The sequence below is a fragment of the Oryx dammah genome, unplaced genomic scaffold (genome assembly GCF_014754425.2).
Source record: "Oryx dammah isolate SB20612 unplaced genomic scaffold, SCBI_Odam_1.1 HiC_scaffold_9, whole genome shotgun sequence".
NCBI classification, from domain to species: domain Eukaryota; kingdom Metazoa; phylum Chordata; class Mammalia; order Artiodactyla; family Bovidae; genus Oryx; species Oryx dammah.
In genome coordinates, this window is record NW_024070193.1 from 48456596 (window position 1) to 48473972 (window position 17377).

Here is a 17377-nt window from a genome sequence, read left to right on the forward strand (position 1 = left end):
AGATATCTGAGTTCTGAGTTTGGGTTCCTGAATGAATGAATGGATAGATGGTGGTACCAATTCACTGAAACATGAACTCTGCATGAGGAGGTTTGGGGAAGGGTGTGGGAAGATAGGTTGCATCTGAAGTACCCCTGTGAGAATGCTGACCAACTCCAAAGAGAGTTCTGGCTGGAAACACAGAGCTGGGTATAACTAGTATTTAAGGAGCAGTTGAAGTCCAAGGCTAGATGAAATCATCCAACAAGAGGGGACAGAATCAGAGGGAAGGAGGAATGAGAACAGAGATTTGGGGCCCAGCAATAATTAAAGGGTAGACAGGGCAGAAGGCTCAGTAAAGAAGAAAGAATGAATGATAAATAAGGAAAGCAGGTGGAGAAGAAAATGGTAACCCACTCCAGCATTCTTGCCTGGGAAATCCCATGGACAGAGGAGCCAGGTGGCTACAGTCCATGGCATCCAGAGTTGAACATGACTGAGCGTGCACACACACACAAGGAAAGCAGGAGAAAAGTTGGAGGGAATGGCTATCAGAAAGAAGACAAAAAGAAGAATAATCACTGCAATGGATTAAGACATACAAAGTATGTTAAATGTATCATACTGATACTAAAAACCTAATTGCTTTCAGAGGATGCTTAGGGATCAACTTAGCATCCTGAAAACTGGTGAATAAAGAGGAAAGAATCTATTTATTTCGCTTTGTCTTTCCCAATCTGTTGATTTAGATCCTGAAAGGGGAAAAGTCACAATTTTTTTTGGATATATCCCAAGCCCAGTGTTATCTTGCCTCCTGGGATAAAGACAAGAAAAGAGAGATGCTTTCCTGCCCTGGGCACAATGGCATGGGGATACAAACAGCCCATCTGGGTTCAGGAGGATGTGCTACAGTGGGCTTAAAGGTGGTCCTGGGCAGGGCTGGAGCACCGCAAGGAATCAGGTGGGGAAGCGGGGAGGGCAGAGCTGCCCAGAATAGGGAAGAGGATCCCAGTTGTCCAAGGCCACATCTCCAAGTGGGTCAGGGGGCCTGGGCCTGCAGAATTCACTCTGGAGGCCCCCGGGTCTGGCTCAGGATTCTCTGCTCAAGCATGGCATACCGCTGGAGGAGGGCCTCATAGACCTGGAGAGGTGGAAAGAGCAGTTTAGGATGGGGAAGGGAAGGTGCCTCTTACACCTCTTTGCAAATTAACAGTTTAAAAACTTTTCCATCCCGCTCACTTGCAATTTAATTTTTTTGCTGGGCAGACAAAAGAGAAGTGTCAATTCACGAAAGAGGAAATGGTAGTCGATACCCAACCTCTAGTTTAAGATCTTTAAAAAACAGGAACTAAGACAAGAAACCAATTTTTGTTTTTAAATCTACAAAACATTAAAAAATTCTGATGAAGGTGCCTGGAAATGACTGTCTCTTTGTACAGTTGGTAGAAGTTGGTGGTGCAACACTTTTGGAAATCACCTCAACTTTACATTTGGATAAAGGGGCTCGAAAAAGCCCATAGCTTTCGACCTGGTTATCTCACTCCGCAAAGCTCCCCTAAAGAAATAATCCTAAATGTAGGGTGCTAGGTACACCAAGGGTCTTCTCAGACATCACTAAACATTCAGACTCATAAGACTACCATGGGTTACACCCTGACCCTCAACAGAATATACTGGGGAAACAGGAGTGCTGGCACAGTGGCTGAAAGGGCCCATGAACAGTTTGTACAGGTGTCCAGGAAAGGGTCTCTTTGCTGCCCTACCTCCTTCCCTCCCTACCCCCCAGGTCACAGTTCAGATGCAAGGAGATGAAATCCACATCTTACAGGTGCAGTAGCCTCACTTCCCATAGAAGTATCTCTCCCAAAAACTCCGTGGGCAAGAGACGTGCCTGTAAGAGGTCACAGCACTCAGGGAGCCCTAAGTCTGACTTACCCTTAGGTATCTGTGTTTTCCCACTTATGATGTAGTTTCCTCATTCAAGGCCATATGGCCATAAGCAATGTTGCTTCTTGATGAAAGTGAAAGAGGAGAGTGAAAACGTTGGCTTAAAACTCAACATTCAGAAAACGAAGATCATGGCATCTGGTCCCATCACTTCATGGGAAATAGATGGGGAAACAGTGGAAACAGTGTCAGACTTTATTTTTGGGGGCTCCAAAATCACTGCAGATGGTGATTGCAGCCATGAAATTAAAAGACGTTTACTCCTTGGAAGGAAAGTTATGACCAACCTAGATAGCATATTGAAAAGCAGAGACATTACTTTACTAACAAAGGTCCGTCTAGTCAAGGCTATGGTTTTCCCAGTAGTCACGTATGGATGTGAGAGTTGGACTGTGAAGAAAGCTGAGCGCCAAAGAATTGATGCTTTTGAACTGTGGTGTTGGAGAAGACTCTTGAGAGTCCCTTGGACTGCAAGGAGATCCAACCAGTCCATTCTGAAGGAGATCAGCCCTGGGATTTCTTTGGAAGGAATGATGCTAAAGCTGAAACTCCAGTACTTCGGGCACCTCATGTGAAGAGTCGACTCACTGGAAAACACTCTGATGCTGGGAGGGATTGGGGGCAGGACGAGAAGGGGATGACAGAGGATGAGATGGCTGGATGGCATCACGGACTCGATGGACGTGAGTCTGAGTGAACTCTGGGAGTTGGTGATGGACAGGGAGGCCTGGAGTGCTGTGATTCATGGGGTCACAAACAGTCGGACATGACTGAGCGACTGAACTGAACTGAACTGAATGTTGCCTAGTAACACTGTTGACATTCCATTTTTATTAAGTCTCAAAGGAAGCAGAGCTAGAACATTAACCAAAAGTCAAATTATCATGCAGAATAGGGAAAGGTTTTGTTAATCCTTTACCCACATAGGGTTAATTATAATAATCAAAAAACTAGAAGCAACTGCTCTTAAGACATGGAAAATGCTTGAGAAATGTGGTTCATCAGCCAGTCAGAATATTATGTAGTCATTAAAAATAACATCTAGGCACATTTTTAAGAATATAAATACTTGGTTATGTAGAATTTTAAAAGTGGGATACATCTGAAAGAATGCTTTAACACAATCAGGCAAACTGTGATTTGGGGGACTATCCCTTTGGGGTATAAAATGGAAAGTGGAGAGAACTTGCAATATGGAATGTAGAGATTTGTAAAATTAAAATCTGTCAATAGAGTAATAGTTGCAGATATTCAAACAATGAAGTCTGTGGCTAAAGGAGCTAAAAGAAAAAAAAACTAAAATGGACTACAAAATTAGTATATAGTGTGCTATAAAACCCAAACCAAAAAACCAACAAAGGAAAAAGGGCCAGAAAGAAACACAAGCCCACATTCTTCCTCTTCATTCCTTTTGTTTAAAGCTCTTTTCGCCTGTAGCTTGCACAAGTGTAAGCCTGGCAGTTCAGGTCAGTGAGTGTTACACATAAGACATCACAGACCAGCAACACTGAAGACCAGGGATCCATATTTCCATGGGACTCACATATACCACTAGGAGGTCATGCCAATCTCAATTTGGCTTAACTGGCCCCTAAGTCAAGGACTTTAGCAACTGATTACACAACAGGGCCTCTGCCCATGAACTCATTGGGGAACTAAGGGAGCCTTTGATCTCCTCTCCAAGGAGGAAAGTGGAACATTCAGCTGAGCCTACAAGGAAAATACTGTTCCTGTCTTGAGTTTCCACTTGAGCACACAGGTGCACTATAGAAGGCAAACAGAGGATGCTGCCCAGCTCTCAAGGTTGTTTACAATCCAGTCCTCAAATAAGTCACTTGTGCCAACAACCACAGGCTGTCACTGCTTGCCACCTAGTGCTGAGAAGGATTCTGAGGTTGCACTTGGGTTTAACGGTAAAGAGTTCCATGAGCTATTAGCGACTGGTCATAAGCAAGCCAGGGAGAGTGGCAGGACACACACTGAGTATTCGCCACCTGTCATGAGGCAGTCGCAGCTGTTTGTTACCCTAAAGCTTTCGCCAACTACCTTCTTCCTTGCTGGCCTCCTTCTAGAGAGGATAAAAGAGCAGCCAGACTCTACCCCAGGCTGACTGTATAACCAAGTGGTCATCTGTTGGGGGAGTTGCAGGGAACTGAGTAGTATGTTTCTCCCTGATTAGCAACAGTGTGTGAGGAGACCCTCACTGCCCAAAGGCCTGCTCTGATTCCTGCCTGTGAATACAGCTGTGGGTGGACAGGATGTTAGAAGCAGCTGCAAACATCCTGTGGTCGTGTGGAGTATACCTAGCGCAGCACCATCTGATACGGCAGCCACAAGCTATATGCGGTCCTGGGCGCTTGAAATGTGACTGCTGCTGCTAGAAGAAAATACATACCAGATTTCAAAGTTCATACACACACACACACACACACACAGAGTAAACTAGCACACGAGCAACTTTTCTTATCAATTACATGTTGAAATGACAGTATTTGGGACATTTTGAATTAAATATATTAAAGTTAGTCACTTTTTTTTAATGAGACTACCAGAGAATTTAAATGACATACATGGTCCTCATGATGTTCCCTTTGTCCACTGATGATCTGGAGAACGTTAAAGAACCTGACCCAGAGCCCTGACACTGCTGAACCAATACTAGCAACATCATCTGACCTCCTGTTGTATAATAAACCCATGCTAGACAAGGATTCTTTTTAAGCCTCACAATGAGTAGGTTAAAAGCAGGCTGGACAGATGTCCCCAGTTCCCAGATGAAGAAACACAAGTTTGCAGATGAGGAGGCAGGTCAAGGTCATGTGAAGGTCACACGGAGAGGGAGAGGCATGATAAGAATCAGAACTCAAAGGCCCTTTATCGCAAGGCAGGCTCAACTGCACTGAGCTGCCTTTTAAACAGGACACACAACAGAAAGTAATGGAAGCCTGGCCAGACCCATGTGGGCAGGTTATCTAGTCACCTGGAAAGCAGGAGCTTCTGCTCGCAAGACAGGTGGGGAGACAGTTCTCCAGGGTGTTTCTACACATCTTGTGACAGCTTTTGTTCCTGACTATCTCTTCAAGGGTGTTTGTATAGCAAACAGCCTTGGAAGATGGAGAGAGGGGAAATTGGTGTGCTGATCAGGATCAGAAAGACAATGACTCCTTTAAGGGCCAAGGCTGGACCGGTTTGTTGGCAGCTCCTTTATGATGCTGGGGGATTCCTAAGCTTGGCGTCCCCCCAGCTGGGTCCCAGACACAGTGAGAGCACACTATCCACGTGGGCCCACTCCACACTGCCCCATGGCTCTTCAAGGCCAAGGAACAGATACAAACATAGAGCCTATACTGCCTGTGGTACTGTGAGTAATAAAGCCCTCTGTTTGAGTTGCCCCTGCTCCGGGGCTGCAAGAACCTTCTGCAAACTGGAAAGCTGCTGCAAACTGTCTAGAGCCCCTCGCTACAACTGCATAAAACTCGAAAGAGTCATCCCAGCTTCAGAACTTCCTGTAGGATTGGCCGAGGACTCCACTGAGATGGCGCTGCAGCAGCTCCTCTCCCACCTCGCCCAGCCCTGCCTCTTTGCCCTTCCACACATGCAGATTCCAAGAGTGTCCCCTCATAAATCTCCTACATGTGAAAGTGTTAGTTGCTCAGTCGTGTCCGACTCTTCGAGACCCCATCTGTAGCCCGCCAGGCTCCTCTGTTCATGGAATTCTCCAGGCAAGAATACTGGCGTGGGTAGCCATTCCCTTTTTCAGGGGATCTTCCCTACCCAGGGATCGAACCCAGGTCTCCTGCACTGCAGGCAGATTATTTACCGCCTGAGCCACCAGGAAAGCCCATAAATCTCCTGCATCCCCATCAACGACTCAGGGTCTGCTTTCCGGGATAGCAGCTTGTAGCTAGTGGGGTCTGTGTTCCCCAACTGAGGAACCACACAGTTGTCTTGGATCCAGACTTCAGACCTAAGCGGTAGAAACCCAGCATGTCTTATGCTTAAGTGACAGAATCTTTCAGCGGCCTCTGTAACCCTGTGAACTGGAAGCAAGCACCCACTCCAAGGCATCAGAGCAAGGAAGATGCGCCCAGTGAGCCATCTGATCCCTGGGGCTACAAGATTAGAGTATCTCTGAATCTCAAAACCTGCTTCCTTTGCTCTTTTTTTTGACAATTAGAAAAAAAAAAAAGTAGATTTCCTCTTCAGTTGAGCACATCAACTGTAATGTAGATGACAAAGAAAATACTTACCTTTTGGAAATAAGAACCTAGATGGTTTTTCACAATGCAAGTGCCACAAATACATTTGGATGGTCTCTTACCTGAGACGCTCCTGGGGTTGGGGTTGCAACTAATCTGGGATTTGGGGCTAACTTCACAATCTCTGCGAAGGGCATGTCTGTTCCAGCTGCAAGGCCTAGAAGGGACAGCTCATTTTGTATCAGTGCATATTGCAAATGAAGGCGTTACCTGGAAATAGCGTTTTATCTCTGGAGTGAGAATATGTTCTAAAACTGGATTATGGTGACAGTTGTACAACTTAATAAAGTATTTTGTTTTGTTTTTCCTTTATATTGGCTGTGCCGAGTCTTTGTTGCAGCACACGGGCATCTCTTGTTGCAGAGTGCAGGCTCAGTTGCTCGGAGGCCTGAGGGATTTTAGTTTCCCTATCAGGGATCAAATCCGTGTTCCCTGCATTGGATGGTGGATTCTTAACCACTGGACCACCAGGGCAGTCCCACAACTTAGTAAAGTTACTAAAAAACACTGAATTGTATAGTCAAGTATGGGTGATTTTTTTTTTATATTATATAAATTGTACCTCCATAAAACCATCTTAAAAAGGGGGAGAAAGAGAAGAAAAGTTTCACAAGCAGCCCTCCTTCTCAGCAGGGCCTAGTTTGTCTCAAGTGCATGTTAGGAGGCAGCTAACCTCTGACCTCTGACAGCGGGGAGGGTCTGCCTGCCTCCCCTCCCTCACGTGACTCCACTCTCCCCATCGCTAACTGCATTGCAATCACCCCAGCTTCGCTCAATTCCTTCCGCCCAGAGCCTTTTCACTGTACGGAACGTTCCCTCCTCTCTTTTCAAAGAAGCGGCCTCTAAGAATATCCCTGCCACCCCTGAGCACCTTCCGCTTTCCTCAGGGCATGCCACACTGCCGCCACAGATTTAAGGTCTCTCCCTTCCTGAGATGGAAGCTCTGGGAGGCCAGGACTTGGTCTCCGCTGGAGCCCTGGGTCTAGCACACTGCCTGCATCCAGGAGGCACTCAGTAAATGCTCACCAGGCAAAGGAGAGACAGGCCTGGAAAGGGAGAAGGTGGCCGTAGGTGGGCAAGGAACAACGAGGAATTTCCAAGCAAATTAAGGAGCAGTATCAGACGGAAGGGAAACTCAAGACCACCAAGAGGGAAGGAGGGCCCACTAAAGATGCGAGGCCTGGTTCTCTTGCGGAATGCTGGAATATCCCAGTCCAGAGCTGTGCGGATGAGGGGCCAGTGGAAGGTGGGGTGGCCCCCAGAGAGACTTCTCCAAAGACTCTGGTCCCCCTCCACTCACAGCCTGGCTTTGTGTGACTGGTTTTTGTCCCTAGACATAGCTGGAGAGATCGGATGTGGACATAAAGTGGAAACTGGTATTCTAGGACTTAGCTCAGGGTTTAGTTTTAGATGGCAGTAGAGGGCAGTATCCATAGGTAACCTCTGGCAACTAAACAGGCACAGAAGGGAATTCCCTGGCTGTCCACTGGTTAGCACTCAGCACTCTCATTGCCAGGGCCCGGTTCAATCCCTGGTCAGGGAACTAAGATCCCACAAGCCAAGCAGTGCAGGAAAAGAAAAAGGTGGCACAGAAAAATAAGAAAGAAAAACAGTGCAGAATAGTAGTGGAGGCCCCAAAGAGCAGTTCCCTTCTTGTTCTGGCAGAAGGAGTAGAAAGTGGCCCCCAGAGAGACTTCTCCAAAGACTCTGGTCCCCCTGCACTCACAGCCTGGCTTTGTGTGACTGGTTTTTGTCCCTAGACATAGCTGGAGAGAATGGATGTGGACATAAAGTGGAAACTGGTATTCTAGGACTTAGCTCAGGTTTTAGCTCAGCCTTCACCCTCTGAAGGCTGGAAGCTTACGGAATGGAGTTTTCAAAGTTCTGAGAAAAACATTTTAGAGTCCTTTGTCCAGCCAAGGTAGCATTCTTTGGGAGAGTGGGCATGTAAGCCCTCAGAAAAGTATCACCTACTGAATTTTTTCTTTAAAATGTGTTCAGGCTGTATATTCTAACAAAACTAGCATAAAAATGAAGAAGGAAAAAGAAACTGAAGGAAATCACCAAAAAAAAAGAAAAGAAAGACAAAGTCAAAGATAAGTGTAGATAAAGTCAACAGGATGCAGAGTTTGATTATAAACAAGTTGAGAATAAAGTGCCCGCTGATCTTTATACCGAGGTGGCACCATGTGGGATGAGGCACACAGGGGAGAGGGAAGGGAATGAAAGAGTGAGAATTTATGGAGAGAAGGCTCCGCTCCCTGATTAATTCTCAATGTTCAAAGGAAAAAAACAAGCTTAAATAGGTGTGTTAAGAAGTTAAGGATAACTGTGTGAAGAATGGAACTGCCAGAGGGAAAGGACACAGCCCTTGAGGTACATGGGTGGGCAACCTGAGCAGGCAGAGGATACGGCAAATGGACCACATGGGTGAAACAACATCCCTGTGGGCCTTTGCTGCTCCTCTAGTTTCTGCGATGCCTCCATCAGAGCCTTGCTCCCCCCATGGAGCTGTCCAGGGTCCTGGACTTCTCAGCTCTGGAGCATTCACCCTTGCGTCCATTTCCCACTCTCGCTGAAAAGACAGCTCTGGATGTTATCTCCCCTCCTACCTACCCGCTGTCCAGACTCAGCCTGAGGGCCCTCAACCAATGTCTGAGCAGGCTTCATTTAGTTAGGACTGTGCCTCTCTTTTCCAGTTTAAGTAAAGAATAAAGGCACAGAGGGTTTGGGAGGGGAGAAAAGTGAAGCCTGCCATGTTCCTAAAGACTGGGAACATCCCAATCTCCCCTTTCCACTGTCCTCAGCCCAGCCAGTGCCCCAACCGCTTCCAGAGGTGTCTGCCCCCATCCATCCACCTACCGTGGAAAGCTCGGTAAGCAGAGCCCACACAGGCTGAGTTGGCGGTGTCTATGATGTACACGGGGGTGCCAAACACATCTGCAAGCACCTGGAAAGGACAGAGGTTCTCACTGTGGTGAGTCGTATCTCAGAGGGAATGTGGACATAGACTTGAATTCTCCAGGCTCTCTTTTCTCATGTCTTCTGATACCTTCGATTCCACCTCTACTGCCTTAAAGGAAGTGCATCTGACCATGCCACCCTGGTGATCCTAGGGTCAGGGTGACCTGGGAGAAGTCCCCATTGGAGGGCCACAGATCTCCAGGTTGTCCCTGCACTGCTTAACCATTTTAACAAAGACAAGGAGGAAGTTTTAGACTGAATGCTTAGCAAACAGCCAAGGTGGAGACGGCTTGGTCTCTGACTATTACTAACAAGCTCAGACAAACCGAAACTAACAAGAGCAGGTCTGACAGGGATAAACATAAAGCTTTCCATGTAGGTCCCCCAGATAAATTATATTAGTTTAGAATAGAGGCCCTGTACTAAGAGGAGCTCACGTGGAAAAGACTCGAAGTTCTTAGTTGATGAGAGATATTGGGGATGTGCTTCCCTAGTGGCTCAGCAAAAAAAAAAAAAAAAAAAATCCACCTGCAATGAGGGAGACACGGGTTTGATCCCTGGGTCAGGAAGATCTCCTGGAGAAGGAAATGGCAACCCACTCCAATATTCTTGCCATAGGAAATTCTATGGATAGAAGACCCTGGCAACCTACAGTCCTTGGGGTCACAAAAGGGTCGGACACGAGTTAGCAACTAAATGACAGAATTGTTGATGTCCCATCCAGATCCCCTTACTGGGCTGGTGTGTACCCTCACCCACATGTCCTGAGTATTGGCTAACAGTTCATGACTGCCTCTCAAAAGAATTGCTCTTGGTACTGCACATGCTTAAAAATGCAGAGAGTGAGACTGAACAGAAGGACTTAGATGCAGATTCTCTGGTCATTGAACATATCCAGGTGAACAAAGCCCCCAAGATGGGACGCAGGACTTAACAGATCTCACAGTCAGATCAACCCATACATGAGCTCTCCTTGCCACATTGAGACAATCCTTACTGAAAAAGAACAGATTGCTCCTAAACCAGAAGAGGAGGTTGCACAAAAGAAAAAGAGATTCCAGAAGAAATGGAAGAAACAAAAACTTATGGCCCTGGAATAAATGCTGCAAAAAATAAATGCAAGTAAAACTGAAAAAAAAAAAAAAAAAAAGAATTGCTCTTGGAGCTCCCCTGGCAGTCCAGTGGCTAAGAGTCTGTGCCTTCCAAGGCAGGGAGTGCAGGTTTAATCCCTGGTCAGGGAAAAAGGATCCCACATGCCGCAGAGCACAGTCAAAAATTAAATAAAATTTTAAAAAATTGCTCTTGGCTGAACAGAGGCTCCCTCTCACAGGAGGTTGGTTATTCTCACCTCTTCCCATGGCGGCTAGTTGCCCCCCTTACTCCAAGGTGGAGCCAAGTCTGCAGCATAGTCCATGTACCTCATCTCCCCCTGGGATGGAGCTGAAGCCGACTCTGGCCACAACTACATCCTTGCTTATCCTTCTTCCCCTGCCCTGCCTGCTTCCCTCATTCCCTTCTCCTGGGAGCACTCTCCCAACAAATCACTTCTAGAAGAATTCCCATTTCAGGCTCTGTTTCTAGAGAACCTTATCTAAGGCAAGTATGTTACACATCAACAGTTGATACACTTACTCAAACAGCTAAGGCAGCCTCAGGCTGTATCTAAAACTGCTCAGTGTCCCAGTAAGACACTGACAGCCCCACGATGTGATGGCCTGGTTGTCAGATATCTGCAGGTTGATTCCACTTTGGGTAATTTCTAACACAATGAAGGACCAGAAAGACAGTGACAAAGTCTGGCTGCTGTATAACCAGAGGAATGGCTGGGAGAATCAGAGACGTTTAAATTGGAAGGGGGGAACCTTGAGGAAGACAAGAACACTGGCCTTAGATGTCAGAAGATCTGCCATGAAAGACAGGCACTTTCTGTGTGACTCCAGAGGCTGATGCTGGGATCAGAGAGTGGAGCTGGACAGGGTAATGGATTTCACTGAGTGTAAGATTGAACCTGTTCTCCATGTGAGCCGTAAAGAGCTGGCTTCCTGGGAGAAAATGAGCTGTAAGCTCCCCATCTCTGCAGGAGTGGGAACAGAGGCAGTGTTAACTGCTGAGTCTCCCACTCTTAGAAGTATCAGACACTGAAGAGGCCCCAGTGCAGAGCTTGCTACCAGCACTTACCTGTAGGATGTCTCTGTTGTGAGATGCTCCGCCAGTGGCCAAAATCTTTGTCTTGGGCACTGTAAGGAAAAACAACAAACAAACAAACAAAACTGGCCGTGACAATTTCCCCAAGGCAGAAAAGGCTGTTGTTCAGAGTTCTTCTGCCACGAAAGGCTAGCGTCAGGTCAATGCTTCTTGCTTGTCACACGGGGCTTGGGGAGAGATCTGAAGCCGGCCCTGTCCACGTGGACTTGTGAGGCCACTGCCTCACCCACCTCTTGGGGATGCAGCTAAAGAGGGTACACAGGATGGTTCTAAGCTTCTGGCCATGTTCCGTTTCTTTTTTTTTAATGTCATTTGTTTCAGAGTACAAGGACAGAGGTTTTTTGGGTTTTTTTAACTTTTCAAAATTATTTATTTACGTTTGGCTGTGCTAGGTCTTTGTTGCTGCGCGGGTTTTTCTCCAGTTGCGGTGCAAGGGCTTCTCACTGCGGTGGCTTCACATGTTGTGGAGCCTGGGCTGTAGGGCGTGCAGGCCTCAGTGGTTGCGGTGCATGGGCTCAGTACTTGACCAGGAATCGAACCCATGTCTCCTGCATTGCCAAGTGGATTCTTTACCACTGAGCCAGCAGGGAAGCCCCAGTGTTGTATTTCTTAACCAGAGTGCTCAATGGACAGGTGTTTGATTTTTTAATCTGTTTTTACAGTTAGCTGTATGAAGCATATATTCTGTTGCATGCAAGATATTTTCCATAGTGAAAAATAATAAACTGCCACCTAGTAAAAGACATATAGTTCCACTTCAGGTTACAATGGAGATGGTCAAGAAAGAATATGCCTTGTACTGTAACAATGAGAGACCGCTAAACCAAAAAAATATATATATATATTTAATGCTAACATAAAGTGGTAAATGCAGGGAATTCTCCAGTGGACCAGTGGTCAGGACTTGGCACTTTTATGGTAAGGGCCTGAGTTCAATCCCTGGTCGGGGACTAAGATCCCCCAAGCCATGCGGCATGCCCTCCTCCCCCACAAATAAGTTGTAAATGGAAAGAAGTGTAAATAAATTAAATTCTGGAATGAGATGAGCCCTTAAATGCTGACTTGCCATACCTGTAGTACAAGATAAGTGGCGTAGTGACCCTCCAGCTCAGTTCAGTTCAGTTCAGTTCAGTTGCTCAGTCGTGTCCGACTCTTTGCCACCCCATGCATCGCGGCACACCAGGCCTCCCTGTCCATCACCAACTCCCGGACTTCACTCAGACTCACGTCCATCGAGTCCGTGATGCCATCCAGCCATCTCATCCTCTGTCGGCCCCTTCTCCTCCTGCCCCCAATCCCTCCCAGCATCAGAGTCTTTTCCAATGAGTCAACTCTTCGCAGGAGGTGGCCAAAGTACTGGAGTTGCAGCTTTAGCATCATTCCCTCCAAATAAATCCCACGGCTGATCTCCTTCAGAATGGATTGGTTGGATCTCCTTGCAGTCCAAGGGACTCTCAAGAGTCTTCTCCAACACCACAGTTCAAAAGCATCAATTCTTTGGCGCTCAGCCTTCTTCACAGTCCAACTCTCACATCCATACATGACTACTGGAAAAACCATAGCCTTGACTAGACGGACCTTAGTTGGCAGAGTAATGTCTTTGCTTTTGAATATGCTATCTAGGTTGGTCGTAACTTTTCTTCTAAGGAGTAAGCGTCTTTTAATTTCATGGCTGCAGTCACCATCTGCAGTGATTTTGGAGCCCAAAAAATAAAGTCTGACACTGTTTCCACTGTTTCCCCATCTATTTCCCATGAAGTGATGGGGCCAGATGCCATGATCTTCATTTTCTGAATGTTGAGCTTTAAGACAACTTTTTCACTCTCCACTTTCACTTTCATCAAGAGGCTTTTTAGCTCCTCTTCACTTTCTGCCATAAGGGTGGTGTCATCTGCATATCTGAGGTTATTGATATTTCTCCCAGCAATCTTGATTCCAGCTTGTGTTTCTTCCAGTCCAGCATTTCTCATGATGTACTCTGCATAGAAGTTAAATAAGCAGGGTGACAATATACAGTCTTGATGTACTCCTTTTCCTATTTGGAACCAGTCTGTTGTTCCATGTCCACTTCTAACTGTTGCTTCCTGACCTGCATACAGGTTTCTCAAGAGGCAGGTCAGGTGGTCTGGTATTCCCATCTCTTTCAGAATTTTCCACAGTTTATTGTGATCCACACAGTCAAAGGCTTTGGCATAGTTAATAAAGCAGAAATAGATGTTTTTCTGGAACTCTCTTGCTTTTTCCATGATCCAGCGGATGCTGGCAATTTGATCTCTGGTTCCTCTGCCTTTTCTAAAACCAACTTGAACGTCAGGAAGTTCACGGTTCACGTATTGCTGAAGCCTGGCTTCGAGAATTTTGAGCATTATTTTGCTAGCATGTGAGATGAGTGCAATTGTGTGGTAATTTGAGCATTCTTTGGCATTGCCTTTCTTTGGGATTGGAATGAACACTGACCTTTTCCAGTCCTGTGGCCACTGCTGAGTTTTCCAAATTTGCTGACATATTGAGTGCAGCACTTTCACAGCATCATCTTTCAGGATTTGAAATAGCTCAACTGGAATTCCATCACCTCCACTAGCTTTGTTCATAGTGATGCTTTCTAAGGCCCACTTGACTTCACATTCCAGGATGTCTGGCTCTAGGTGAGCGATCACACCATCGTGACCAGAGGCATATAAACTGCCAGAAGAGAGAACTCACCAGGCATTAGGTGGTGTTGGTAGGAAAAAGGTATCCCTAAGACAGAGCTAGTCCTCCGCATCCCCATGCCTCCCCGACGGGCCGTCTAAGCGGTGATGTGGGAGCTGGGGCAGGGCAGGAAAACAGAGAGCGCTCTGTAATCTCATAGTGCTTACATCCCTATACTCCTGTGTCACAGGACTCTTTTACAATAAAAAGGCATTTATTTATTAGGCAGGTATTTGAAAACAAATGTTATAAGCCCCTCTCAGCCTCCCCCATCTTCACCCTCAGCCAGAAAGAGAGTGCCTGGGCTGGGAAGAGGGGAAGGGATGACAGCCAGCTGCGAAAACAATTCAGGACGCACAGGAAGCTGTTCCCGTGTGATTCCATGTTGGAAAATCAAACCATACTCCATTCACGACTGCAAGAGGAGTCAGCTGGGCGTGATGTAAAGCACCACGAAGGCTCTGAAAGAGTTTGGGTTTGTATGTACCCTTTGTAGGTAAAACGGGAACAGGACTCCAGCTTTATAAAAATAAGCTCATAAAGGGGACTGAAAGAAAGTGCTCCCAGACGGCACAAGTAATTAGCGAGAGGAGATGGGATTATAGGTGGTTTTCTCTCCTTTATTTTTAAAACTTGCTATTATAAGGCTGCTTTTTTAAAAAAAGTTTTTGGCTGCACCACAAGAGATGTGGGGCCCTAGCTCCCCAACCAAGTTTCAAACTCGTGCCCTCTACACTGGAAGCACAGTCTGAACCACTGGACCACCAGGGAAGTCCCTAAGGCTCTGTTGCTCTTATAAGTCAACCTAAACGCAATGAAATGTACGTGGAAACACGTAAGCTGAAAAGGAACCATGGCGTTAGCCCCGCCCAGCTGGGCGCATATGTCTCCTGGTGTCTAAGTATCAAGGCAGGGATCATTCCTTAAAGGAAGCAGATGTAACCCAGTGGTTAAGAATCTAGAGTCTAGAACCAGACTGGCTTGGTTCAGAAGGTCTGCCAGCCTGGAACAAGTGACACAACACCTTGAGCCTTGGTTTCCTACTTTTGGAAGCAGGAGTGATACCCACCCAGAGATATTGCTGTTAATAAAGTGCTTAGGAACCGGGCTGGGCACACAGTAGACACTCGGTACATACTGACACCTGCTATTATCATGATCACCAGTCTTACTTCAGACGTCTTTTTATTCTTCTTAGACATTATTAAAATGAGATTATGACTGTTCAATAAAGAAATGAGAGGGACCTCCCTGGCGGTCCAGTGGTTAGGACCCAGCACTTTCACTGCCGGGGCCTGGGTTCAATTCCTGGTCCGGGAACTAAGATCCTGCAAGCTGCTCAGCCGGGAACATGATGCCTGCAGTCCGTGCAGCCCTTGTGCCCTTTTAGGTTCAAGCGTGTTCATTGATGTGATCTTGTTTTGAGAGGAACTCAGCAGAGCTGGAAGGACAGGTTTGATTCACCCCCTTAAGCTTGCTAAGAGGATAAGTAACTTTACGCTGTTTGCACAAGAATTGCTTCAGAGGCTGGGAATGCTGACATGATCACGCTAGTCCCCTGGAGCCCAGGAAGGCCTCTCCGCCCTCACTGCCTCTCCCTGCATACTGGGCCAGTGGAGACAGCCCCCCAAAGCGCCCCCTGCTGACGACCAGAGAGCCCTTCTGGCCAGTCACTCATGCCCACCTCAGCACCAGCCCTGTCCTGCCCACCTGGGCTCACTTCTCAGGGAACTTAGAAGCCTGTGGAGACCCTTGGGGAATTTCTTTTTACACTTTTGGTGGAAGAATGGAGAGGAGTGGGACTGTTTATAAAAGTTCAGTTCAGTTCAGTCACTCAGTCGTGTCCAACTCTTTGTCACCCCATGGACTGCAGCAAACCAGGCCTCCCTGTCCATCGCCAACTCCTGGAGTTTACTCAAACTCATGTCCATTGAGTCAGTGATACCATACAACCATCTCATCCTCTGTCATCCCCTTCTCCTACTGTCCTCATTCTTTCCCAGCATCAGGGTCTTTTCCAATGAGTCAGTTCTTTGCATCAGGTGGCCAAAGTACTGGAGTTTCAGCTTCAGCATCAGTCCTTCCAATGAACACCCAGGACTGTTTTCCTTTGGGATGGACTGGTTGGATCTCCTTGCAGTCCAAGGGACTCTCAAGAGTCTTCTCCAACACCACAGTTCAAAAGCATCAATTCTTTGGCGCTCAGGTTTCTTTATAGTCTAACTCTCACATCCATACATGACTACTGGAAAAACCATAGCTTTGTCTAGACAGACCTTTGCTGGCCAAGTAATGTCTCTGCTTTTTAATATGCTGTCTAGATTGGTCATAACTTTTCTTCCAAGGAGCAAGCATCTTTTAATTTCATGGCCAGTCACCATCTGCAGTGATTTTGGAGCTCAAGAAAATAAAGTCTGTCAGTGTTTCCACTGTTTCCCCATCTATTTGCCATGAATTGGGGTTTATAAAAGTAAGTTCATTCTATTTAAAAATGTTGTTGAGGGACTTCCTGGTGGTCCCATGGCTAAGACTCTACGCTTCCAATGCAGGGGGCTCAGGTTCCTTCCCTGGTCAGGGATCCCACAGGCTGAAACAAAGATCCTGCATGCTGCAACTAAGACCTGGTGCAGCCAAATAAATAAATATTAAAAAAAATTTTTTTAACTCTTGTTGAGCTGTATACATCCTAACAAATGCATCTGTACACTGCATGCTGACAGCCTAACATGTTTTCGACTGAAGACACCTGTATAACCTATGAAACAGTCTCACCAGCACCCCGAGGCACCATGGCCCCCCGAAAGGTAACTACCAATCAACCAGACTTCCAACGACAGCAGATATTTTTGTCTGCTTTTGAATCTGCTGTACACGGAATCTGTCACACATACTTTTGGGTTGGTTTCTTCTGCTCAGCGTTTTCATTTGTGAGACGCATCCATTTGGCTGTGCTTGGTTGAGGCTGGTTTACTTTCATTTCTGTGTAGGATCATGTCATCTGAACACCCCACGAGGCATTTATCTTACCTTCGACAGACACTGGGTTGTTTCCAGCATGGGGTGTCAAGCACAGGGCCCTGGAGAGTGGCCTCCTGCATGGCTTTAGTGAACACGTGTCCACATCTCTGTCTTGCATCCGCCGGGAAGTGAGGTTGCCAGGTGGGTTTGTACGCGGCTTTAGTAGATGCTGCCTAACAGGTTTTCAAAAAGGTTTACCTAGTGCCTACTTTAAAGTGTCCTTTTTACCTGATAGGTTCAAAGACATAAAATACACACTACATAGGACTTGGACTGTCGGTAGAAGTATCATGAGGAGACCCTCAAGCTGAGAG

General features: G+C 46.6%; 1 protein-coding gene across 2 annotated transcripts in view; it reads right to left on the bottom strand.

Annotated features, from left to right (window-relative positions):
* Positions 1 to 666: 666 nt before the first annotated feature.
* XYLB (xylulokinase) overlaps positions 667 to 17377 on the bottom strand; it is a 42516-nt gene continuing 25805 nt past the window's right edge. For both annotated transcript variants that reach the window (XM_040246214.1, XM_040246215.1), the window contains 4 exons: positions 11328 to 11386; positions 9048 to 9135; positions 6248 to 6342; positions 667 to 1120 (listed from right to left, as the gene is read on the bottom strand). In XM_040246214.1, the coding sequence (XP_040102148.1) occupies positions 1043 to 1120; positions 6248 to 6342; positions 9048 to 9135; positions 11328 to 11386 (320 nt within the window). In that variant the 3' untranslated portion in view covers positions 667 to 1042. The remainder of the gene's footprint in view (positions 1121 to 6247; positions 6343 to 9047; positions 9136 to 11327; positions 11387 to 17377) is intronic.